Below are 27,502 nucleotides of genomic sequence, written 5' to 3' on the forward strand. Positions count from 1 at the left end.
GGCTACTATTACACAACTCTTTAAATGCATATGAGGATAAAATAAATTATTAAGTAGTGCTTCATTCATTTATCACAGTACATTCATTGCTGTTTATTTGAAACTACAAATTTTAAGTCAACTTGAAAGCCATAAGGAATTTAAGTCATTTTAACACTAAAAAACGGACACTTCAGGTTTGTTTTAATCTTATTGCTATTTTCGTATTAATTTTCATTCAGTTTGTTTTACTATGTTACCTACTAAATTGTATTTTATGTATTTTGTAAAAAAAACAAACAAAACCTCTCCAATATGGCGGCGGTGATGACGTTCTAAAAATGCTTGCCGTTTTAAAAGCTTGACGCTTTGAGATGACGACCATTATTTTGGGGAGGTTTTTTTCTACTTACCACGGACTTTCCTGACTTAAACAGCCAAAGCAGTTTGCGCCCAGTGGAGAGCGATCCGCAGTTGTGTGGCAGTTGTTGCCAGTGAGGCAAGCTAGAATGTAGAGAACCTGTAGCCTATTTGTACTTGCAATATGAAGAATGGAAGAAGACGATGTTACCATCAGAGAGCAGAATTTTCACAGTCAAGTTCGAGAGTATATCGTAAGTAATGGAGCTAGCTGGCGAACGTCCTCTGTCAGCACATCACCGGAGGCTAGCATTAGCTTTATCAGTGGGTCAAATAAATTTTTTGGGGGGAAATTATAAAACGTGATTATCCCGTCTTCATTGTTGTGTATTTGAATATTAGCACTTGCTAAATCAGTTTGAATTTAAACCGCATAGTGAAGATCGGGAGATCTCTCCACGGCAGCTGACGTTAGCCACAGCTAGCCAGTTAGCGCATCAAAACAGGTAACCTCGTAGGATTATTTTCAGCACTTTTAATATTTATCATCATGCCTTTGGTTAGATAGAAACTAATTCACAACAAATCTAAAAGGAAATGAATGAAATGTGCTAGTGAAAACACCACACATGGCTTATAAATCTCACCAGCTAACTTACACTTGTACATCGAAAAAGACGTGAATTATTGCACAGTTTATTATTTTATGTATTTCTTAGTGCATGGTTTTCTATACGTTCATGCTGCAACGCTGTTAAGCTATCTTTATGTTGAAGTCAAATTGTTGTTGATTGTGTGTAGGTCCACAATTTGACCATCAGTTTTGAACCTGTTCTTGGAGAAATACTGATGACGTAAATGTTTTAAAGGTTTGTGTAGTTTTGGACAAGGAGTGGAAAAGTAAAGTTGTTGCTGTATTATAATGAAAAAACTACAAATTAAATTATTGTACATAAACGTATTGGAGTGGGATGAGGATGGATGAAAATGCTTATTTTTTCTTTATAATGTCTCTCACTGGAGCTCCACTTTATGTTTAATAACACTTGGAATCACAGTTTTAATTTGTACAATATTACGATTACAAGAATCTGTAATGCAATCGTCCGTGTACTGGAAGTGTCATGCATTAATTATTCTGCATGCTAGTAATGTATAAGGTCACTGTCAAGAGCTGTGGACTTCAGAGAAAGTAGTAATGCCATAATGATACATGTAATAAAAATGTAACTGTGTGGATAATGTTGATTAATATACAAAAATCAGTATCTGGATAATGATTATCAGCAACATTATTACATGTTTCCCTATTGTGATGCTGATCTACCTTCTAGAATTGAATTGTTTCTATGTTCTTTAGAGCTAGAAACAATTACAGCATCAGTACAGCAAACTAGGAGAACTCTGCGAAATTTCATGTATGAGCAAGTTCATAATCTCATATTTTTTAACCTATCAAATGTCTTGGAAGCGAGCAGGCTCAACAGTTCAGCGTTGGCTTGTACATGTTGTCCTAAGACTCAGTGCTTCTTAATATCCCATATCAACATGCCTAACCTCACACCAAGATGTGAAGTGTATCATTTAGCAGTAGTGCTTCTGTGACTCAGTACGAGGATGGATTTACACAAGCAAATTTTAGGTTATCTGTGCTAATTTGGGTTAGGGTTTAAATAGGTTGACATGGCTCTGTGACAAGAAAATATGCTTCTAATTAATGTGTAGTCAGTGAACTTTTATTGTATGACCAATTAAATAATTCTTTAAAAAACAAAAGTCAAACCAGTCCTTACCAAGAGCACATAAGTTGAGCCTCTTTGAGAAATCAGGTTATGACAGCATTCTCTGTGTATGCATAGGCCTGTCTCAATAACAAATTTTGCTGGACAATGAATTGTCCCAGAAGTTCTTGCAATAATATTGTTATTTTGAGTCCATTTTCAAGTAATATAATGGTAATGGATAATAATGCAAAAACACATTCTCAAAATCAATCCACTTTAAATTCTAATGAGCATTTAACACTGCAACTGGAAAACATTTTCAATTGCAAAAATAAATAAACAAAACAACAGAGACAACAAATAAAATAAATCCTAAAGTCTCTGCAAACAAATTTGTCCTTCAAAAAAGGGCCAGTTGAGAGACTGAAGACTTGTCATTGAGTTTTTGGTAGAAAGAGAGAAAAGAGTGCAGCTATAAATCATGCAAAAGGAAATGATTCAGTTTGTTTTAATTTATTATGGCTTAATTGATCTATTGCTTATTGCGACTTTTTATTTTAACTCACAATGCTGCTCTTTTAAAAAAGCAAAAAAAAAAAAAGGTCTGTTCCATATTATATGCAAAAGTTTATTATCTAGCATAGCTGTACAAACATTTGATGATACCAGCTGCATAATATTGTATATTGTGTAGGAATGTATGACATATCAACATTAGCCAATGTCTATCAATTTTTAACTTATTTTTAACTTATCTCATAAGTACAACTGGGCTGATCTTAAACATTAATTATTTCCATCTTGTTGCTGTTTTTGTGTTGGGTTAACTGTGTTGTATTTGTTTGGGCATGTGACAGTGATCATGAAGCAGCACAAATTTAAATGTCAGCTGTCAATATGGGTTTAAATGTTCATTTTGGTGCAGCCCTAAAATCGTGGAAGACTGCGATGTCAACTTTGACCCTGAACATCTTAGCAATTACAATTGATGTCTGGTGTGGGCATCAAGCATGGGAACATACCATGCTCAAAATGAGCTGATTTTGAGTCTTTAGTGAATGTTTGATGTGGGACAACATTTTCTATATTTCCTTTCCAGTTTTCTTTCTGTCCTATAAAGGCAGAAAAAATACTATCAATGATAAGAGTTAGAGATTTTTGTACTGTGCTTGGAACAAAGAAGATACTGCATGCCATTTTCTTCGACTTGGTGTGAAATTTTCTAAGGAGTAAACAGGATGTAACCAAGATTTAAGTGTTGGCAGATATGCTTAGAACAAGCTGTCTGTTATTTTTCAGTTTGTCTTTCTGTTTCTGTTGTAAGCTGGTTTGTCACGACTCGGCACCTGGTTCTGGATTATTCTGGATTGTTCTGAGATTGCAGCATATTTCTCTTGACTTTGGCCAGTGTTGGTAAAATTATGTGTAGCTTTAAATGCATGAGTATTTTCTCCATTTACAAGATGACAGCATGAGACGGGGAAGTTGTTTTTCTGAAGCTTGTGTATAACACATGTCTGAAATGTATACAATTTTGTCGAGTTATGTCTGAAAACAGAATGATTTGTACAGTGTTGACAGCATGGAAAGTGGTGAAGCGAGAGCTTCTAATATTAGTTGTATCCTGATTAGTGTCCCAGTTGGAAAAAGGAATGTGGTATATGATCTTTCTGTAAAACTACCCAGTTAGTTTTGAGCCTGAAGTTATATCATTTGAGGTATTGCACCATGAAAAAAACAACGTTGCATGAAATGATTTACAAGAAATATCCCATAAATGGATAATATTGAGTAATTTCTAGCAGCAGATTATTTGAAATTTACTCCTTTCTCTAAAACTCAGTGAGGTAATGATCTATAATTCTGTTTGATATGTATTTTAAAGCAAAGTAGTAATCTCTTGACTAAATGTAGTGATGTCATTAAATTAGTGTACATTATCATGTCTAGCAATAAACAGCTGTTTCATGCTGGAGCGCATCAGGCCACGCAAACAGTATTACATGTTTGTAGAGTACTTTTTTTACAGAACATTTTTGGGGCAGAGGTTTGCGCTCTTGCCTTAGAGCAAAAAGGTCCTTGGTTCAGATCCTCGCTTGAGGTTTTACTTGGATGCTCTCTCTATGTTTTCTTGTGTTCTCTTTGGGTGCTCTGGTTTCCTTCCATGGCCCAGAAAGACGTATATGAGTGCATAGTTATTTGTACTGTGTGTCCTTGTGATGGACTGATTGCAAGTCCAGGGTTTATCCCACCTCTTCTGCAGTGACCGCGGGAGGTAGACATCAGCCCCGTGTGACCCAGAGCAGCAGTACGATCCATAAAGTTGATCAGGGTTGTCAAAAGGTTGCATCTGTTCTTCTTTTCAGACCAAAGATGACTAATTCTACATCAGTCTTTGTAATCTGCAAAACTTTTCTTTATCTCTCCATTGTTTAAAAAAGATGTTGATCATTTGCTGCATCATTAAATAATTTTTTTTTCTCATTTTTAAGATTTGCTTCCTCCTGTTTGCCGTCCTCTACGTCGTCTCCTACTGCATTATAACCAGATACAAAAGGAAAAGTGGTACGTCTATTTAAAGTATGGTGTCTGTAACAACGCATCAGACTGTCCCTCAGAAAAATGTCTCTGTGCGTTAACTACAGGAACACTGAGGACTATTAAGATTTAAGAACAAACTTGATAGTTCACACACACACAAGCCTTCATTGTGTTCAGATTAAAACCAGGTCATTAATATAAAAACTCCAGGAGTATGTAGAACAGACCACACCCATTTCTATAGGGCCATTTGTCACCTTTAGCTCTGTGTGAGCATGAACTGTATCCACCCTTAATTGTTTAGGATTTTAGCTGCTTGTACTGTAAATACATTTGTTGACAATAAAATACCTTCATAATGCTGACAAATCCTTCTCTGTAATCATCAATGGCTACTGAGGAACAGTCTGAGAATAAGGCTCACAAAAGGTGGAGAATATTAGAGAAATTTTGTTTTGTTTATTTTCTAAAATGAGGAAATGAAAAGTCAGAAACTAGCCAGAAACTTCCTTCGAATCCTAATAGTGTTGTATGTGACAACATTACTGCATTCTTTGAATGTTACATCATGTGTGCCTGTTCCTCGGAACACATAAAAACACATCCCAAAATATTCTTGAGAACTTTATTCTGCTCTGATGAAACCAAGCATTTGTGTTTCAACCTGCTTAATCCTTTGTTTTAAGACTCAGTCATTTATTCTGGTGTTCAAACTAAATCAGTTTATTTTTTGAAAATGTGTGTGATGTCCAACACTGTTAGCATTCCGGTCTACAATGTCTGGCTCTGTGACCAAAGTGTTTTTGTTTACTTTCCAGACGATCACGAGGATGAAGATGCTGTCGTCAACAGGATATCGTAAGTGTTGCTGTTTTTATCTTGCTCGTCTTTGAGAAATTATACGATTTTAAGTTTTTCATATATAACTTTTAGAATTCCTATAATCTGCAGACCAACAACTTGTCAGACAAGATGTTTATTAATTTTTCAACTGTAAAAAAAATAAATAAATATTTGGCTGCTGATGTAGGAATGTGGTTTTAAAAATTAATGTCAGTTATTTCAACAAAGTAGTAAAAGCTAATTGCTTTCAAGCTTCAACTTTAGCTCTGAGGAATTTAGATTAATTTAACTTTTATGCAATTTGTAAGATAGCACAAGGCTAAAAGTAAAGTTGTAGTATTATTAAAAATGTCAAAATGCAGATCAATTCTGTATACATTCTAGAGTGAATCATCGCATGGGTGGAACAAATTCATCTCCCCTCATGACAACATCGTACCCTTATCTAATTTGTAAAGGTGTAAAAGATTTTTGCTTGAATTGGGGATGTTTTTAATGTGTGTGTGTGTGTGTCTTGGTTTGATTTACAGATTATATTTGTGCACATTCACGCTGGCTGTGTCCGGCGGTGCCGTCTTCCTCCTGCCTTTCTCAATTATTAGCAGCGAGATCCTTCTCTCCTTCCCCAGAAACTACTACATTCAGTGGCTCAATGGTTCCCTCATTCATGGTCAGTACTTTACGCTGTTCATGGATCTGTTCCTTTCACTAACAAGAATAATTTTTACTTGTTGCTATTTAAATGATCACATGATTATGTCAAATAAAAATACTCTTCAGACAAATTCATGTCTTATTTGAATATAGTAAGGTTTTGCCATACCTACCCCGTTGTGTATTTGTGTAGGAGTGAATTTTGAATTGCCAGATGTCTTAAATGATTGGGGAGGGGAAATGGTTAACATGGTTAATATCAAAAACAAAAACTGTTAGGTACCTGCAGTGTTCCCAGGTTAAAATGAAGATTTTCCAGACTTCGGTGTTGTTAAAAAAGTCGACAAAAAAACTGCTAGGCTACTTGAAATCCACTAGGTGGCACCAGAGTCCATAATTTAAAAGCTGATGCTGTTTGATAAAACCTGTTTTATGGCAAACTACTTTAGCAGGATAGAGGGGAAACCAGCAAAAGTGGGTCACGTGGTATCTTTAAGAGTTAAAGTAGTAAACTGGGAATTGCTCCTCTGTATGTGCTGCTAATGGCTTGCTTGGTTGCTGCAGGTCTGTGGAACCTGGTGTCGCTGTTCTCCAACCTTTGCCTCTTTGTCCTGATGCCATTTGCCTATTTCTTTCTGGAGTCTGAGGGATTTGCTGGATCGAAAAAGGTACACAAAATCTCAAATTCTCCATTCTAGATTTGTTTTACTCAAAGCTTGTTCTGGAAAAGAGATGCCACACAATATCTTTGGGAACTTTTCTGACCTTTATCATCTAAATCAAATTTGAACATCCTTGATTATTCTTAGACAATCAGAATTCTATGAATTTTTACTTTGTAGAAACACGATTATATTTCTAAGGTATTTCTTCATGGGTTTTCTGTTTATTGATTGATATTGAGTTATATGAGCACGGTGCAGGAAATTTTCTGTGAACAGCCAGCGGCAGCAGGTGCGTAGCCTGTGCCCTCTGCTTGACTCAGACAGGCCACTGTAACTGCCACAGCAAAAAAAAGCTCATTAAGCATGAAAGTCTGAATCTGGTCTTCGCTCAGTGCCACATCCTGACAAACCCTTTCAATAAGGCCATAGGCTGCAAACGCTTCAACACTGCTGCATCGGCCCCACTGATTTAAAGCCTGATTCCTTGTCACCCCTTCCCCAGCCCCCCAAAAATAAAACTTCAAAAGCACAGGCTAATAATCGAGTTGTAAGGCTCAGCGAACTTCCTCGTTTAATTGATTACCCGAACCCCCCTGCTCCCCTCAAACCGTACCCCAAGGAGGAAAAAAAAAGGCTGGGTGCTCGTGTCCCAGAAGTCCATAAAGTGGCAGCAACATGACAGGACAATAGAGCCTTGCAGAAAGGAAAGGGAAAGATTTACCTTTAATATGCCTCTATCCTGTGTCACAGTTTGAAACCTCTCTGGTTTATGTCCCTCCTGGCCAAAGCACATAAAAATCAGTCCATACTGTAGTGGATAGGCAGGCCACTAATTGTTTCAGTTGGATTTCTTATGTAGACAGCTGGTCCTGGTGTGTAGGAAGGACAACAATTCTCCTGTTTGTTCTTTTTAATTTGAACAAGTTTCTGTTTTTTAGTTTTTTGAGAGAGGGACAAGTTGAACAAGTTGTATACGGGGGGAACAATTGGAACCCGACACATAGCGATGAAGGGGACCAATTCTGTCTTTAGAATCTTCGTTCTAAAAAAATTACTCCAAAACCTGAGTAATATACAGCAATGGTCCAATATAGTAGTATAGTCCTTTTAAAAGTCATAATACCCCTTTGGTTACAAACCACATGTTTGTATGTATTTTGTTAGGTTTTGTTAGGCATTGTGATATCAATACAAAGTAATGCATAATCGGGAAGTGGAGGGAAGACAAAATTGTTTTGCAAATGAGTCAGAAAAATCAACTGGTTTAATAAAATCCAGTCGACATCAGTGTACAAACAGCGTCATGATGCTTTCAAGACACTCACACGGCAGGTCAGGGATAAAGCTGTGGAGATGTTCACGGCAGAGTTATAAAGCAAAAGTCAGAGTTTCAAGGATGTTGCAAGGCATTTCTCAACTGATTATCTGAAACTGGGAAGAACACAGTACAACTCCAAACTGACTAAAACAGTTTCCCCAAACTGATGGGTGAAGCAGGACAAGAGCTATTTAGAGTAGCAACCAAGAGGCATCTCTGGAGGATCTGCAGAGATCCATAGCTCCAATAAGAGGAGCCTAGGGGGCAGAGTGGAAGAAAGTACTCTGCCCAGATGCAAAACGCTATATGGGGTGGAAAACTTAATTCCCTGAATAGGAGTGGATGAGATGGAATTTAAAGCTTTATCATGATATTTTGTGATTAAAACTATTTTTGTTTTGTTTATGGCTACAACTGTGGCGCAGCAATTATAGGACCCCAAACACAAATATAAAAACAGTCTTATTGGTAATCGCATAAAGAATCATGATTTGTATCATTAAACTGCACATGGTAATTGCATTTAATCAGATTTTCAAATGCATTGATTTATTGATGCTTTCAATGAACAAACATGGGAGATAACAGTAAAAACATCAATTCCGGTAATACAGACCATTTTTTAAAAATGTCATTAATTAGAATTTATTGTGACAACAATAAATCCAAATTCTCATGATAAGAAACTTATCAAGGTAAACGATAAACTAACCCAGCACACATCTGCATGAAACAAAAAATATATTCTAGTACAATGTATTGAAAATTGTGGTTTAGAAAAAGTTTAAGGTACTGTATAAATTTTTTTAACAAATAAGACTTGAACCAATTTTATTCCTGCAGCATAGCTTCCATAAATCTGTTCAGAGGAAGCACTGTTCAGTGTTGAGCTTCACTTTTAGATATATATTGTGTTTGGAGAGGGAGGGGGTGGGCTGACACTCAAGTACCCCCCGATCTCCCCACCAAAAAAACCCCCAAAAAACGTTGCCGCCTGTAAAGGAAATAGTGTCTCCGACAGCAAGAAGAACGTAAAACACAGATCTCCATTTTTATAATGTGATATTATCCTTTCATCCAATAATAGCATTAGACCAAGATGTAATAAGGTTTTATGTGGCATTTTAACCTCCTGGGCTTATGTTGTAGCCCCGCAAGGTCTCTTTGCCTGCGGAAATGAAGTGAATGATGAATTTCACCGCTAACACTATAAGTCAGCCTTTTCATGTGGCTGTGTTTACTTTTGACGATGCACTAAAAGACGCCAACGGAATAAGGATGGAAATGTGGATGTTTTTTCTTTTTTAATGCATGTGTTTTTTTTAATGCGGAACTCTTTAGGGCCTCTGTCACCCCGAATGATTAACAGTTTAACAAATTGTCCAAATTGTGGATGAATCAGGGCGACTAAGGGTTGTGATGTCAGAAGTTATGATCTAGCTTTAGTTGCTGCTGTAAAATGTCTCCCAGTTTATGGCCGTGTTCTCAGATTTTTGCTTAAGACCTGTATTACTTTGGGCGCCCAGGGTTGTTGTAGTGTTAGTTGTTAGTGTAACTTATTAGAGTTTATGGAGCTCAACTTACAGATTTTGTTTAATAGTGAACCTCATTAAATTAGATAACATTGGAACAATAAGAGCCTACTGAATTAATTAGCATTTCCTCCCAAAGACTATAAAAGTGTACTCTCCAGCCGCCTAAGTGGCTTCAATCAACTAAACTAAACTAAATCTGAGGTAGTTTGAAGTTATTTTTATGTTAAAACACATTTTGACAAAGACAACTTTAATCTATTTTTAGTATAAAAGCATAAAGGGTTTCTATTTTTTCCCCATCTGTTTCAGCTGCTAATTATTATTTTAAGCTGCCAACACGCTATGTGTTGAATAGTCTTTTAGTCCCAACCAGTATTGAAATCTTTTTGATCCTGGAACGAGTTGGAACGAGTTTGACCCTGCGACTGACCCAGCGAAGGGCCAACAGGTTTCATCTGGTAGTTAAAGAAACTCCTCATCAATCTCATCCTAAGCCCTAACCCGCCGATGATGAGAAGTGTGTTTATTGTGGAGGAGGGGGAGGCGGAGAGGGTGAAAACGTCTCGCCAAGCAAACCCTGTTTGGTGTTACTAAGATACTCCTCTTTGTTGGCGCTCGACAATGGGAGCCTGGATATTTATTTCAAATCTCCTGCACATGCAGACATTTTTCCCAGGCCTTCTTTCTAGGCAGGCCCAGCCGGAGAATATAGTGGTGTTTACATACCTTCCTTTAGGGTCAGAGTGTCTCCCTAAAGCTGCCCGTTACAATGTTGGTTACCACAGCAACATATTAGCTCGAGCGGGGGCATTTTAAAAAGGACAAACAAGATTTTCCTGTCCTTTCATGACTCAGTTTTTCTAAACTGAAGTGAAACATTGCGAATAAAACTTAACTGATTCTTGACCAAAGTCTAAGCTGTTTTTGCTGAGAGAAAGATATCGATTCAATCATCTCTGAGAAGCACACTTTATGAATATAAAGAATGGATGCTTCTTTCATTCAAGTGATTGTGAACTAAGGCTAAATGAAATAAATCTGCGTTTTGCTGCAGTGGTGACCATTTTCCAGTCTCAGATGTTATTGTTGCTTTGTTAAGAAGTATAAACGGTATTTAGAAGTGTACTGAGCAGGTTTACAGGGGAACGTCCTTCTTTTCTGCTTTCTGTCTTTGACACGGTCATTGCGCTGCTGCCGACCCTTGAAGGACACACTAACAAGGTCCCAGAGCATCTGGCACGTCTTTACCAAAGAGAACAGTGTTTTTGCTGAGATGTGAAATGGGCCCTGCCCCCTCTTTACTTTTTACACTCTTGGCCCCTGTTGCACGCTTACCTGACAGTCAGCAGAGAGATGGTGCGCAGAACGGTCTCTGCCACCACCTACTGACCTGCTCAAAATTGATGGCAGCAGCAACGAAGCTCCTGTTGGAGCCTCTTCCTTTTTCTCACATTTCTCTCTTATTTATTCTTCATTAGTGCGGCTGTAGGAGCTTTGCAAATAGCTTATGTCTATTTTGCTTTTCAAGGTGTTTGCTATAGGCATCAAGCCTCTTGCTGAGGCTAAATTCAACCTAGCAGTTTCCAGTTCAATTGATTCTTTAAATTGGGAAAATGATTCACATCTACGGTATTTAGGTCTTGGGGTGTTTCACTGGACATGGTATTTCATCAGGTACAGTACCTTCCAGATTGTGTACCTCTTTAATCTCTTCATGTTTTGTCAAATTGAAACCTATTGGGTTTAATTCGATACAGAAAGACAAAGTAGTTCATAATTTTAAAAGAGGGAAATGAAACATGCATAGTTTTGAAATTTTGTTGAAAGGATAACATTAGAAAGTGGCATACATAAGCATTCAGCCACCTTTTAAAGATTTTATAGATGCAAGTCTTTTTGAGATGTGTCTCAATCAGTGTTGCCTATTTTTTATTGCAAAACTACTCAGTTTCAGTCAAATTGGCGTTTTCTACCAACATTGATTTTGAACTTTTGGCACAGCTTCTCCATGGGATTTAAGCCTGGCCTTGTGCTCTGGCAGAACATGTTTAGGGTTATTGTCCGAGTGTTAAGTTTTCCCTCACACACAGTGTTATGCATGTTGGCCAATAAAGCTACTTGGCCTTCATTTTGAAGTGGCCTCCACTGCTAACAGTTGTGTAGACCAAAGGAGCCATGGACCTTCTTGCTACCTCTCTGATTATGACTTATTAGCTGACTTGACAGTTTAGTTGGGTCGCCATGCCTTGGTAGGATTGTAGCATACTCTTCACTTTTTGATCCTGATTCTTAGGGATGGATTAAAAAAGCATGGCACATTTTTCAGTTTTACTTATTTATTCTTTTGGTTTTGCAAAAACATTTTTCAAAAATATGGGTAGCTTTTCCTATATTTGACTTTTACAATTAACTGCTAACTTCCAATAAAATAAATTCATTAGGGTTTGTGGTTGTAATGTGACAAAGTGTAGAAAAGTTTAAGTGTTATGAATACTTTTGTTTGGCATTATTTGATGAATAAATATGTCACACGTGTCTTATGATGCTTTCCACTTTTCTTGGAAATCTCTCCAGTATTGTAAGCAGATTTGCAGCAGGCAACCAGCCCCTCGCTGGATGTCGGTGTGAGAATCAGGGGATGCTGAATATTTTAGAACTGCTATATTTAGAGGTAGTTACACATTTAGAATAGCAAGAATAGAAACTTTCAACTGGCACTCTGGATGCCAAGGCACAGGTTTTTTTTTTCTTCTTTTTGCCCAGCGTTCACCGTTTGACGATTAAAACTTTGATCATTAATGACGACTCTTTTGGACGGCTTCTATTTATGAACCATACTTTCATCCTTGTGACTTTCATCATAGTAGCTTTGTTTTGTGATTCAAAACAAAGCCACTATTCCTCTCCAACAATGTGTTGAGTGAAATTATTCCTGAAACAGTAGATTGTAGATGACAGTGAAGGAGGTGATGAGCTCTGCCTTTGCCCTAAATGATGTGAATGTGGAATGATTCGAGCCTTATAAATGATTGAGAGACGTATCTAAAGGGAATATACCTTCAGTGTGGCATGGGCAGCTTGTTAAGGTGGACTGGTGTGCTTGACTGGACACATGTCCTGCCTGTGGGTTCTGCGTGTTCTGATGCATCCTTAAGAGTGCACATGTGGGACGTGGTTGAAGTCCCTGAAAGCATTCCTCTCTCACCTCTATTAACTCTGGGGGATGAGATTTACTCAGACGTTGACTACAGTGTCCTTATGTTGTTCCCTCTCATTATTTTTTCTCTTTATTCTTTATTCTTTTTTCTTCTCCGCTTCTTGTGTTGAGTGTATTTGTATGCAGCTGTCAGATGCAAGATTAACATGTCCACCTAATGTACAAAGGATACAAGAGTTTAATGAACAAGACAGTGAGTAAAATTGTTAGTCAAATCTGTTGATGCAAAGAGTCACCAATTTCAGAATGTTTTTGCACAATAAATGTGCAAACATTGTTGATGTTTTTAAATGGTTCTTCTGTGTCCCTGTCCAGTCACCTGTAAAGTAGCTGTAGTGTTTGTGTTAGCCACACTGGGGCACTCTGGTCTCTGCCCATTATCATCTTTGTTGTGCTAGAAAATTCTACCCTCACGGCTGCTTTTTCTGAAATAAGAGGTGATTGGCATGTAATTGCTCAATAATAACAAAGGGATGCTGTAGGGGATTTACACCAATGATATGAATAAGCCTGCAGTCTTATTTTGCTATAATGGTTGGTAATACAGACTCAATAGCTGTGTGGTTATGTATGGATGTTTTATCAGAAACAGTGATTTGCAAACTTATGCAGATCCCTTGAACTTTTTCAAGCTTCAGATATTTGGGATTTTAAGTAATAGACCCACACAAAATAGAGGATGATAGGGAAGTTGAAGGGAAGTAATACACTGGTTTGAACTTTTTTTAGTTTTATAAATCAAAAATACTAATTCGAACAAGTAACTATAATTTGTATTTCACGCCCTTGCCCCTGATACCCTTAAATGTAATCTAGTGTAAACAGTTGCCTTTGGAAGTCACCTAATTGATAATCAGAGTCCAGATGTGTGTAATTTAATCTCAGTATAAATCCAGTTGCTCTGTGAAGTCCTCAGAGGTATGTTAAGGAACATTTGTGAACAAATGTCAAAAGGGATAAAGTTGTGGAGAGTTTTAAGGATAAAGGAATATTCTAAGTTTTCAATATTTCATATGACATTGTTCTATCAACCATTTGAAAACAGATCATGACACAACTTGTAAAGATATGGCCAGTGATTTGATTCATACCCTCCATATCAGGACAGCATGAATCAAAGAAGCAATTAACAGGCCCTAGGTAATTGGAGGAGCTGCAGAGATGCAGTGGTTGCATTTCTCAACAAGACCACTAGTAATGGTTAACTCTCCAAATCTGTCCTTTCTTATGGGATGTCAAGAAAAAAATAAAGTAGTTGAAAAAAAATGACATGAGAAATCCTTGTAGTTTAAAAGCCATCTTAGGGACACATAAAGGTGTGAAGGAAGGTGCGCTACTAAATTAATATGACAGCAGCACCATGACGTGATGCTTCTTTTCAGCAGGGAATAGCAAAGCTGCTCAGAGTTGATAAGAAGGCTGATTGTAGCTGAATTTAATGTCTGCTGAAGACAGACTGCGGCAGACAGAGGTCTACGTTCAGACAGGACCTTAACTATACAATCACAGGTCTAATAAGGACAAAAGGTTCAGTTCAGTTACTTTTCTGTTCAAAATAAGGATTTTATCACATACAATCTCAATAAAACACAATTTGTGGTTGCAGTGTGACAAAATTAAAACTGCTTTGGCATCCCAGTGTTTGTGTTGTACGTGTATACATAAAACGATGTCACAATTTTAAAGTAAGTTACCAATACATTTTACTATGGGAAGAAAAAAACTTTTATACAGTGGTGGACCTGTATAATAAAGCAGACCCCTAAGGACAGGTGTACTTGGAAGGGTGCTGAGGAATGAAGAACATTATATGATTTACTTCCTCAAACTGCAGCCGGGTCCACTCTATAAAGTGGCCTCATGATTAAGAGGGGAAGCATTCGAAGAGGGTCCTCCTTAATGTACTTGTTGGCAAATACTGAACAGCAACCACACAGCCATTATGTTAGTTGGTAACAAATTGCTCACATGTCCTTAATTTAAATGGCACTCCCCAAAAAGGCAGGGAACACTTGTTATCCCATGTCTGGTTGTGTACCTTACATGTGTTTGGGAGCACCTATCCATCTTTCTGCCCTAGACAGCTCGTGTCTCCACCAGAGGAGGGAGGTTTTAGAAACTGTGAGAACAGATAGGAAGGGGCTTTATTAACCACTCAGCAGTTTGTGACCCGGAAAACCCAAATTACCCCAAAACTCTCTCGTCTACACAACATGGTCCTTGGCCGTGGTACTCAGGGAGTTGCTAATCGGCCCCATATGGGAGGTCTGCTCTTGATCGCAGACAGTAGCTGCGCCCCTCGGAACACCCCTGCTCCCCTCCTCTTTTTAATTTCGCCTCTGCCACTGTCAGCCTCTGTTGGGCCTATTTTATAGACTACAATAAGCGTGTATAAAAGAGCTGTTTTACACACAGATCCATGGGAGCCTTTATGTGATGTTTGTGTAGGGTTAGGGGAAGTCATGCTGTTATTAGGTGAGGCAGTTTAAAAAGGAGTGATTTGGTGTTGGGGGAATTTTGCTTCCTGTTGAAAATGTCAGATGTTGGAAATGGCATCCAGTAAGTTTTTATGTAAGAATAGCAGAAAGGGAAATAAATGGTAAACAGGAATGTCAGTTTGGTAAATATAAGTTGAGCAAGTCTTTCTGTATGGGTGCAAATGTTCACCCTTTGGGATTTTTAGAGTGGGGTCTGCAGCAAGAGGCTCTTTCAGTTGTCCACATTGGATCCTAATAACTAGACAAAATTGATAAAGAACTGAAAAAATGTTTTTAAATATAGAAATAATAAGAAATCAAGATTTGAGCTGTTTTTCAATTGAATTTCGACAAGAGAATAATGCAAAAAGTTTTTTGTACATTATTTTTCATGATTAGGAAAATCCCATACAAGAAAATTTAACCATCCTCTTCTTGTAAAAGTTTTCTAATTATTACTTTAAATCCTAATGTAGAACCAAATTAACCTGTCAGATAAAAAATAAGTACAGTTACCACAGTACTGTGAAATTCCAGTATTTTGAATTTGCTTAATGGGCAATATGGAGACATTAGAACATGTTGAAATGAGTAGACGTTTGGAAATATTTTTTTGTCTCTATTTGTGCAAAATAAATTTTTATTGTACGGAAGAATTAGGCCAATTCACTGTATTCCTGAGCAGGACTCTCAATGTTCAGTGTTTCTGGTGGTTTTGCATCACATTTCCTTTGGTGTCGAGTTAGCTGTCTAGGTGTTCTAGCTGGTTTCTGGTCAACCTTTTGTCAACATCAGTCTTGGGTTTTAGAAGAAGAAAAAAGAATCGTAAATCTATTTTATAAGTCACAAAATTATGAATTGATTGAATTAACAGTCTCTGTAAATGTTAAAATGTGTTTCATGCACATAGGTCATTGAATTACCCAATGAAAGAAATGCCTGAATGGTATCCTTGAAAATTCAAATTGACACGCAAGAAGTGTCCATGTCCCAGGAACCAAATTCATTTTAAAGCCTGAGTATTTGATCACTTTCTATTAAAATATGGAACATATCTTTGATAGTTCACTGTTAATTTAAAGCCATTCTAATTGACTTCTGCTGCTCCAGTTGTATTATTTTGACTGCACAAATTACTGAAAACAAAAACCTAAATATTACTGTGATGAAATATTATGTCTTTTGTGATGATAATTTATACTGTGATATTTGTGTTGAACATTAACCCATAATTTGTCCTCTGTCAGGGCATAAAGGCTCGCATTCTGGAGACGTTTGTGATGCTCTTCCTGCTGGCTTTGCTCATTCTTGGCATTGTGTGGGTGGCATCAGCCCTGATTGACAATGATGCAGCAAGTATGGAATCACTCTATGGTAAGTGGCTTAATATCTTTTTCTTCAGTTCAACTGTTAATGTAATGCATTTTCAAATTTAACTAATTTTGTTTCAAGTTACATGGAGATTTTCTTGAAATAAGACATAGAAACATCTAAACATATCCATTAGTGTCCTAATAATGTTGGTGCAATATTGTGTAAGGGTTAAACCTGACCTTCAACATCTTTGTTCAGGCTACATTTGGACTAAAAAAGTGACTTCTATAATTCATATTCTTCTGGACTTAATAATGATCATGACTGGATAACCTCAAACCGGCAACAAAATATATTCATGGCCAGCTGGTGTTTCAGTGTGCTTTGAAGTTTAGAAAATATCCTGCAAGGGTGAACCATTCACATTTTGTAAAGCTCTTCACCTTGTCCCTATTGTAGCTATAAAATGTAACCTGTAAGAGGGTCAGACAGGGGCACAGTTCCACTGTGACTGAGAAATATCCTTATTAAAAAGCGAGAGCTCTTAAATATCTACTTTATGACCCAGTATCGATCACTCCATAAAAGTTAAAGTAGAAAAATTATTTTGCACATAATGGTTCACAGGATGAGATTACCGGTAAAAGGAAACCAACCTCATTTTGAAAACCTTTACAAACTATTGAATTTTATCATTTGAGCTGTACATGTTTGGAAAAAGGAAACCAGAATTTAGAAAAAAAAACAACCTTGAGATTTCTGATATGTTTTGTTGGTTTGTTGTATTTTCTAGAAAAAATACAAATAATATATATTTTTTTTCTAGTTAACACATTTTTTCTTTTTCTTTTCCAAGTCAAATTTATATTTGACTTATCCAAATAAAAATGTAATAATTTTTATTACCTCATTTTTCAAATGTATTTAAATTCCATTCGACCTCTTTATTTTAAATAGTCTGTCCATGTTTAAATTGTTCTGTTTTTCATTAATCTGACAAATAGTTTTAGAAGTTACAATAGAGCTGATCTAAATTGGTTCAGATGTTATGAACTAAAAAATGCTTAGAAAACATGTGTTACGCACTGCAAATAAAAAAATGAATCTGATGTTGAATCTGATGTTAAATCAACTAAAAAAAAACTATGAAATAATTTCTTCTAGATCTTTGGGAATTCTACCTGCCATACCTCTATTCCTGTATATCCCTGATGGGAGGACTGCTTTTGCTAAGTAAGTTGTTTGATTTAATTCTATGCACAATACATAAACGTCCCTAATTTTGTTTTCCCTTTTGCACTTAAACAGAAGTGATAATCATAGTTGTTGTCTGTTTTCTACTAAGTGTGCACTCCTGTGGGGATGTCCAGGATGTTTACTGTCGTGGGCCAGTTATTAGTGAAACCGACGGTAGGTAACAATTAAAATTACATATTTATATGGTTAAGTTAGAAATGCTTTAATGTTTAGTTTTTTTTAACAGAATCCGAGTCAGATCTATTACATTGTGCTCTTCTGTTCCTAAAGCTCCAACATTCAGCCATTAAAAGCATGACAGGACTACAAATAAATCACCTACTCATCCTCCCATCTGCCATCGCTCCAGTCCCACTTTGGACCTAATTATAACCCATTTCATCTTTCCCTTCTCTGCTCCCCTCCCCTTTAGATCCTGGAGGACCTGGATGAGCAGATTTACTGCATCCATTTGCAGGAGGAAGCCCTTCAGAGGAGATTAAACGGTATGTCTGTGGGAGACGTGTTGGCACGTTATAGGCAGGGGTAGAGGTTGACTGCGCTATTGGGTGTGATAAAGGCTGGCCTCACTGGAATCAATTAGCATCGAGAATTCAGCGGGGCAAAAGAAATTCACACACACTTGACATAAGTTTCTCCACACACGGCTCCGCTCTTCTAACTTTCTGCCAAAGGTCAAAGTAGCCACCTTAACCGTGGACAATATTTTATGGTTGGGAAGTTTTTCTGCAGAGCTTCTGTCACCACTGGTGAAGTGATTGCCTCATTTAATGTCGGGACTAGAATGGTATCCTAGTTAATAGGGAGGAAATTAAAGCTTTTGAGGAATTTGCGGCTTGCTGCTGCGGACATTAAAGACCTGCTTTTTTATTGATGTCTGAAAGAGTGACCAAAGTCCTCGGCTTTTCTTAGGAATTGCACACAAAGGGAAAGTTTAGAGTTCAAAGATGATAAAAATGTTAGTTTTTTTAGCCTGCATTTCCCTCCTATGTCCAGCCCCTCTGTGGTCCATAAAATCCTTGTTTGACATGGAATTATCTCTAAAAGCAGGAAGTTAAGTTCCAAAACCTACTTTAGCATGAACTCAAGCACGCAACCAAGTGTACAGACATGAGTAAATGAAAAGGACAAACGTCCTTTCAAACCAGGAAGGTAAGAGAAAGATCTCTCCCTGATAGCGTGTGTGTTTTTGAATGCACCGCCTGCCTCCTCCATAGACTGCCACCAATGCGTACGGTCTCTTTGGGGCTCATTCCACACTGCCCAGCTTTGAACTATTTGATAGAATAATTGTAATCTGTTCTTTATCATCTCCTTAACTGTTTGATCTTTTCAAATCCCTGTGAGGGGGGAAAAAATAACTGTGGTCAACACATGTCTGACAGTGGACTGAGGCCAAACTGCAGTTCATTCTGCCTGTTAAAGAGGTTGGAGTTAGAAGTGAGGGATGATTTTCTTCCTTATCAGACAAGTGTTTTTTATGCACATGCAAATACTTGTTTTTCATGTTTCTATGTTGTTGAAACCGAAGGCTCGGGTGGCATTTCTTTGATCTGAGAGAATTGAAAAGAAATCGGTTCAGGAGCAGTTCACAGGACACACTCCAGAGATGTCAGTGTGTTCTTGCTTCACCTGTGTCCGCTCTCTCGTAGATTATCCCCTTCGCCGGTTTGTGTTTTCTAGAAGCAAACCGTTGAGCCTCATCAGTCGATGCATTCATGTTGATTTACGTGTGGGGCTCTTTGTTGTGGTCCCTCGATGTGTAATTGCCCATTTTAAAGGGACATCTCTGTGGTTTAAATTGTGTGTATCAGTACATCTTGAGGATCAGTAGTCATGTGTCTACTTTCTTTGAAGTGGAAAAACAAGAGAGTTCACGTAACATGAACATACTATGTAATGATAAACTGTTTGTTGCAGCCCATTTACATTGTTAAAACACTTACTTTGTGGTTTTAACACGTAATTACAGAAACACCAGTCAATAACTTTTTTTTTTTTTTTTTTTATACAAGCGGTAAAGAAAATGCCAATAAATCGATAGATGAATGGTTGGAAGTAGAAACTAAGAAATTGTTCCAAATATTGCAGCTCTGTGACATGAAACGGATTACAAGTTGCTAAAATTTAAAAGTGCAGTTGGGTGTTTTGCAAGTGTTGGTAAATACTTAATAACTATTTAACTTATTTGATGACTTCAGCAAGTTGACTATGACTTGAATTGTTTTTTTTGTTTTTTTTTTTGTATGGGATTCTAATACGGTTTGCATCTGATTTACCAAACATCATAGGACATATATATTTATTACAATATGACACCGGTACAGATCACAGACAAATAAATGCTACCAGTGCATGAAAAAAAATGATAGAATTATAGAAAGAGCAATGAATAAACAAATCGTAAACATTTAAGACTCGGGTAAATATAATTTAAGACCAAGCATTAAATCTGCACACATCTAACACTTTTCAAAGCCTTAAATTTAGATGATTAAACTTGAGGCTTTTTATGACTTGCAGAACTCACAGAAACTCTGCTAAAGTCAAACACTCTGTGACTCGAACACATAAATGTATTGTACGGCAGATTTAAACATTCAGTACGGTATCCACTCAAGTTTATCTCCATTGTGGGCACGTTTTCTTTGGATCTGTGCAGACCTCAGTCCCCTTCAGCATCCCAGCAAACAGCAAATGCTTGTAAAAACTGATGATTTAGTTTTCAGCTTTATAATGAGCCCTGAATTTATCAACATTTGGCTCACAAATTTATGAATATGCTTACACTTACAAATTTAGAATTTAATTTGCAAGCATAGGTGTGGTGTACCACTGGATGTCTCCAGTAGTTTATATTAAAGTTGTAGGGACAGAAAAAAAAAAAATCTTTTTTTTTTTTTTTTTTTTTTTTAAAGTCATGTGTTATGTAGATTTTGGGGTATATAACTAAGTTATTGCAAAGTGATGTTTTTACATCCTGGTGTTCTGAAAACAAAGCAACATGGTGCTCGTCCAGATGCTATGCGGCACAATGACCTTGCCACTGCCTCTCTTTTCTCAGCATGGCGTTTAGCATATTTGGGGATGACGTAATTTTTTGAGCGCCGGAGAAGGTTGGAGAGGATATGTTGAATTAACTCTGAGCCCTCCTGGCTGCCAGAGCACTCACTCAGCATCTCTGCCTCGCTGTAACTCAGTCTGTTTCTTGACGGTGCCAGCAGAGGGAAAGGAAGGATATATGTAACTTCAGTATGGAATGATGTCATTGAAGATACTGCAGCTCTCTTCCTCATCACTTCCCCTTTTTGCCTCAACAACTGAAAAATCTTTTGTTTTTGAATGCAATCTGTTAGTTTTTCAGCTGTGAAGGTGTCATTTATATCTACTTTTTACATCTAAAATCCTGTTTGTATGAAAAACTGATGAGTAAAGTAGATTTGAGGTCCCAGATGATCACTTTAGTTTGTGATTGAAGGGGAAAATAGCCTAACCAAACTGTCGACATTTCCTGTGGTGCTACGTTTTTCTCTTTGATTTTGCTCTGAGGGTTCAAACTTTCCCCTTTGCAGATCCCAGGACAGATAGTGTTATCTCTAAAGGCTTAGACATAGACTTCTACCTTGCTCTCTTCCTATCTCACCTTTGTAACCTACTTAAACTCATCCAGACAGGGCGTGTCGTAATGACAGTGGAAAGGAAGAGGTTTGATCAAAGTGATCAGTCCCTCACTCCTGTAACAAAGATGAAAGATGGTATTTTTATTGCATGGTAGTAACAGTGTAACACTGAGCTAATTGGTCTTGATCTGCCAGTCACCCCGAGGGATGCAAATGGATACTTTTCCACTTTGGCTTCTTCACCGGCCTTCAATGCTTGTATGTCAAGCTGGAAGGAAAACAGAGTAAAACAGATAAATTAGCCCTAAATGAGCCGGCCTTGTGGTTTTTCTGGAGAATCCCTTGCTGGCTTACTGAGCCCACTCAACTAGTTGTGGCATGTGTGAGACAGTTCCTGAGTAGTTTTAGTGTAAAATCACGTTGAAATTTAAAAACATTGTCATGTGCTAAGCAGGATTACATGCTTGGGTGAAATTTTCTTACAAAGAAAATTTAAATGACATATTTTGGTGGCAAGGCATAAAATATGTATTCTTAAAGTAGTCTGAAAATTACGTTAAAGAAATATTACAAAAGCTAAATCAAACTGTAGAAGTAGTTTGTGAAATCTAATGGTTTCCATGTGATAAAATAACTTTTATCCATAATTTTTCTGTTTTTAATGACATTTCTAGAGGGTTTAACTCTTCTGTTGTATCTTTCTATCTGTGCTTAAGATTATTGCACTGTTGCTGTGTACTTTCAGAATTACTCTCCCGAATGCAGACATGTTTAATTTATCAGGAGACTGTTGAGAAGTTGTCAGTTGTGCTTTTTAGAGGTTTTCACGCTTGCTGACAATCACTTATTCAGCTGCATTTGCTTAGAAAGCTCTACATGCTTCTTAATCTTTTAATTCTTAAGGAAACTGTAAGTATACATGTTGTTTTTCTTATATTGTGCTTCTGTGTGTTGGTTTTGCTAAAGAAGTAATGACACAATGTGATGTGGCAAGAGCTGTTGTTTATTCAGAGTCCTATTTATTCAATTTTAAGATGAGAGGCAGAGGATTTTTTTTTTCTACTGTCTTTTGGTAAATTAAAAATTGGAGTTGGAAGAGCAGTCCTCTTTTACCTTGACTTTTTAACAAATTCTTCAAATTAACTGGTGTACCTAAATGGGTATAATATTAATTTTAGATGGCATATAAATATTTTTATATGCTATCTAAAAATATAAACAATTGTTTATATTAAAAGTATAAACGATTTATATCAATTGATAAACAGTTTCAATTGATAATCTTGATATTTATCACAGTAATAAAATCCTCTCTGCTCCGTATTTTGTGAAGCCCGATGCACTTTATGTTGGTAAAAGTTTAATTTGTTTGTTCTTCCGCAGGATCATCTTCACACACCTACATCCGAGGGAGCTTTACTTTTCAACTCACCAAAGAACTGGACAATATTAGAAATCAGAAGAATAAACTGGGTAAGCGTTTGCATTCTCTGATAAGACTGATGTATTTTGTTTTAAGACCTTGAATTACTAGAGTAATGCACGCCAGAGACATTCGCTTTTTACATATTGCTGACAGGCAGCTGCTCCCTCTTCATCTGCCTTAATTTCTTAATTTGGACTTGGATCAGAACTGCCTGATAATTTTCCATCCATTTTAGGATATTATAAATGAAGCCAGAGCCTTTTGGGGAGCCGTGTTGCAGGGAAAGGAGAGCACAAAGGCACTTAGGAAATTGGACAAGATGCAAACTTTATATTGTAGCAAGCCTTTTAGTGATGTCATTAATTTAGAAGGATGGTGCATATAAAATGCACTTGGCAAACTTCTCGGGCAAGCAGACTGAATACACTTTGAGAATACAGAGGACTGACTGTTTGTTGGGAATAGACAAAGACAATCAATATGTCAGAGATATAAGGACAGTCACATACACAATGTAGGAGAACAGTGGATGTTACAGCGACAGAGTGCATGAGGTTTACAAGCTGTCAGTCGCAACTACAAACATGACTGATCAGCTGCTGAAATACGACGTCGGTATAAAATTGAAATGTTTCATCTGGCTTGGAAGAAAGTCACGTTGGTTTGCCCGCCACACTCTTAGATGTTGAAACCGAAATATAAATCACAAAATTAATTTTGCTGCGTTTCATTTCATCTTGAGATTTATTACTGTTTCCGTTAATTAAGGCAATGATGAGTGTGGCTGATTAAAGAGGAAGCGCATCGTTGTTGATGGTTATGAGATTTGTATTACCTGGAGGTGCTGTGGTTTTGTTCACAGGTGAGATGTGTTTGGTGCTCATAATCTACATTATGATTCACTGCAATAAACAATATGAACCTTCCCAATATAGTTAGAAGTCGTGTGGTTTCAGATGAACATATTAAAGTGATGAAGCTACATTCTTCACTGCTTAGATTTGGGCACAAAAATTATTGTAGAATTTCTGCCATGCATGATTTATGAAATATGCATATACCACAGAATATCAGCATGTATATGGTTGATAAATGTAGTGGCTGGGAACAGAAGTTGTTTAAAATAATTTCCCACTCCTGTTCAATAACTGTTTTGATTACCCCGTCTACAGCTTGTATGACATGAACAAATGAAAGTGGGGGAGGTATATTGGTCATCTTACTGGGGCAGGATTAAGTACTTTCCAGACACAAATGTCCAGCGCCTTCATTTGTAAATAGGCACAGACCTAAACAAAGCCACAAAGTTTCTCAACCATGTACAAAGAGTTCCTACAGTTGATTCAGTGCAGCTGATATAAGACTTCTCTACTTTAATAAGCCAATGCATGGCTCCACAGTGGCCTGAGTCCAAATTCAAGTTTCCCCAATCTCCCACTGAAATATCTTGTCCAAAAAAAAAATCTGTTCTGGATGCCAAATTTTCAACTGCAGCTCTAGAGTTATGTTATGACATTCACATGAAATATTGATTTTATAGTGTAGTATCTGACTTGCTATGCTAAACTATATTCAATTTCTCTTATCACACAATTAACCATAAATCACTTCTAAATAAGGTTTTCAGAGCAAGCAAACTTTCTCATAAATTTAAAGAAGCAAAAGAGATTCCGTATCTTTCTTACACTAAGGATTTATTTACCATCAATCAGATTTATTTCCATTAATGAGTAAACATTTAGCATCCAATGAAAGGTTGTTTGATGTGTGTGAAAGGTCAGATTTGAGGTGATGTGTTCACTCTTTATAAATGCAAATTTGTTTGATCCTCCTGTGTGCAATTACATGATTATCAGCCTCAGATTTGTAATTTGAAAAGATCACTGTGCAGCTGATCAGCCATCAGTAACGTTGTCCCAGATTCATACACTAACTTTGCAGAAGTCCGTCTCTCTAAATTGCAAAATATATATATATATATATAACAACATAATTAAGCATAAACAACTCTCAGTCAAGTCCAAAGTAATGCATCTCAAAATGAATGTGAAAATGACTATACTTACTTTTGCATCTTACAGGTTTCATAAAGGAGGCCCAGCGTCTTTAAGATTAACTTTGCACTTTGCTGTTTGTTAGAGAGAAGAAAGAAAGCATCAGGATGGGAGAAGAACTTGTTGTATCCCATAGTGATGCTGATCCTGCTCGCAGGAACGGTAAGTGTTGAGGCTGACCTGTCATTAAGCTCTGTTTGCTCTCAGCGTCTGCAGCCTGGCTGGTGGCCACTGGGACTAACACAGTCACCTCCAAACTCAACTTTTCCCACAGAGTCTGGGTGGGGAAACTACTTTTATCTAATAGTTGTTTTAAACAGTGCTGATTAGCCACTTGCAATAACTGGGATTTTGTATAAATTACAGTGTGAAAGATACTGTTTATGCCATCTAATACCACTAGAAAAGGAGAAGGGTGAAGCATGGCACGTGCGTCACAGTCCTGCCTACTTCTCATTGTTTAGCTTTTTTTAAAGCTTTATGTTGGAGCGGTTTACAATGACAAAATAGTTATTATACCTCACCGTTCCTGCAAATCAGCAAGTTAAGTATATCACAATGGCAAATTCTGAAAGAAATAGAACAATTACCTTTACATTTACGCTGTATGTAAACAAATCTACATCTTCCTTTGTGTTTGCAGACAATCTCTGTTATTATGGTGGCGCTGAACATCCTCTACCTTCTAGTGGATGAGACGGCCATGCCCAAGGGATCCACGGTAAGCCCTCAAACTGCAGTGCATTTTCAACTCTTTCTCTCACACATACACTATTATGCACCCAGAATGTAAACTGCAGAGGAGCACGCCTGTCGGACCTGCCATGCCCTCAGCGGAGACATAAATCAAATTCCGGATATGCTCAGGTGCACCTCGGAAGAAAGAGCTCAACAAGATGGTAATCTGGCCCAAACCATGTGTTGCCGGTTTTGTTTTGGAAGTTCATTCAGAGTCATTTCACAGCAGCCTGCAGACTCAATGAGCTTGTTACGCGTCTCATGTCCACGGTGATTGAATAAAGCTGCTTTTTCTACTTGCCGCAAAGACAAACAGGGCCAAGTGGAGGACTCTTAGTGTGAGGCAGAGAGAGTGGAATGACTCTTGGAGATTTTCATCTTCACCTACCGAGAAAGCTGTTTAAAGATTTCTGTATCTCATCTCATCGGCACTCAGAGGTGCATGCACGCGTGCACTTATGCGCATGTGCGTGCGTTTGTGGTTGCATTCTTGTCTGGAAAAGGGGGCAACATTATGTATCCTATTTCTTCCACATTATGTTTTTGCGTCTGGCGGGCAACTGACAACGCTGCCCTCCACATTCCAATTATTTTATTGAGATGATGATGTTTGCTTTGACTTGACACTTCTGGTAAAATCCCCCCCAAACCCCAAATTACTCGCATCATGTAGCTCGAACCTGTCCTCCCTGATAGTTTGGCCCAATTAAAACGAGTTATGCGTCTGTTCAACTGGATGAATGCCACACCTTTGATCTAATCTCACAGGACCAGAAGAAGGGGGTGTCACGTCCTCTTAAACAATCAATACTGATATAAAATCCATCTGTTTACCTATGTAACCTACACATTAATTCACTCTCCCCCTCTGGCACAAAAATTCCCTCTGCCCAAAGTTTGATTGGATAGTGGAAAGAAAGTTGAAAAACATCTGGTTTGACATCTGGACGCGCCACGACCCGAGCAAAGCCTCAGACTGTGGGAAAGTCAAATGAACCCCTGATATGCTAATTGTTATACGGAGCACACACAATGAAAGTGCCCTGTCAACGTTTGTCTTCCTTTCTAACTGAGCGTCCTGCTGCAGTCTTCAGCATACTGAGCAGTGTCCGACTCGGCTTTACAGAACAGAAGAGTAAAGAGAGAACATGTAAAGCTGCTGCTACTTCCATTAAAGAGAGCAGCATTTAATGGCTTTATGAACAAACTCTGAGAGGGACTAGTAAAGATGTTACTGCAGGTCCTTTCCGTTGCTAGCTGTCGCAAAAATGTCGTATTCTAGTAAAATGGACACTTAACCTTCAGGTTTATGGCAATTTCCGTACAAGTAGTATTAAAAATCTATTTATTTTTAAATGGATGTGTTTTTAAAAAATTTTTTATAAAAAAACAAAAACTAGCTGCTCAATTCATTTCCCATGCTGTAATTATTGTGACGCAATCTAAAATCCAAACAACCTGCCCACTTTGCTATAAAACCCGGCTTTTTGCAGCACACTTTCTGGATATTGGTGTATAAATTCATTAATAAATAAATGTGCAACTCCCAAGCATAAACATCTTGTGGTGGGTTACAGCCTGCGCACAACATGTGGATTATAATACAGGCCATAAAGCTGCTGTTATGGACCTACTGTATGTGTTGTGTTGTTTTTACCTTTAGAGCCAGGATTCAGACAGAGTTGTATCAGTTGAGTTGGTTGAAACTGGGGATGACATCACAATACAATAGCAATACAAACTATTAAAAGTATTCACCCCCTTGGTTGCTGATCTGACA

General features: G+C 37.5%; 1 protein-coding gene across 1 annotated transcript in view; it reads left to right on the forward strand.

Annotated features, from left to right (window-relative positions):
- Window positions 1-398: 398 nt before the first annotated feature.
- lmbr1 (limb development membrane protein 1) overlaps window positions 399-27,502 on the forward strand; it is a 37,191-nt gene continuing 10,087 nt past the window's right edge. Inside the window, exons 1-12 of the mRNA XM_044104350.1 lie at window positions 399-593; window positions 4,556-4,628; window positions 5,423-5,462; window positions 5,978-6,117; window positions 6,666-6,769; window positions 16,561-16,687; window positions 17,792-17,860; window positions 17,973-18,037; window positions 18,297-18,369; window positions 22,888-22,977; window positions 25,070-25,146; window positions 25,628-25,705. Of these exons, the coding sequence (XP_043960285.1) occupies window positions 531-593; window positions 4,556-4,628; window positions 5,423-5,462; window positions 5,978-6,117; window positions 6,666-6,769; window positions 16,561-16,687; window positions 17,792-17,860; window positions 17,973-18,037; window positions 18,297-18,369; window positions 22,888-22,977; window positions 25,070-25,146; window positions 25,628-25,705 (999 nt within the window). The 5' untranslated portion in view covers window positions 399-530. The remainder of the gene's footprint in view (window positions 594-4,555; window positions 4,629-5,422; window positions 5,463-5,977; window positions 6,118-6,665; window positions 6,770-16,560; window positions 16,688-17,791; window positions 17,861-17,972; window positions 18,038-18,296; window positions 18,370-22,887; window positions 22,978-25,069; window positions 25,147-25,627; window positions 25,706-27,502) is intronic.

This window comes from Gambusia affinis, linkage group LG21, assembly GCF_019740435.1.
Source record: "Gambusia affinis linkage group LG21, SWU_Gaff_1.0, whole genome shotgun sequence".
In the NCBI taxonomy this organism is placed as follows: domain Eukaryota; kingdom Metazoa; phylum Chordata; class Actinopteri; order Cyprinodontiformes; family Poeciliidae; genus Gambusia; species Gambusia affinis.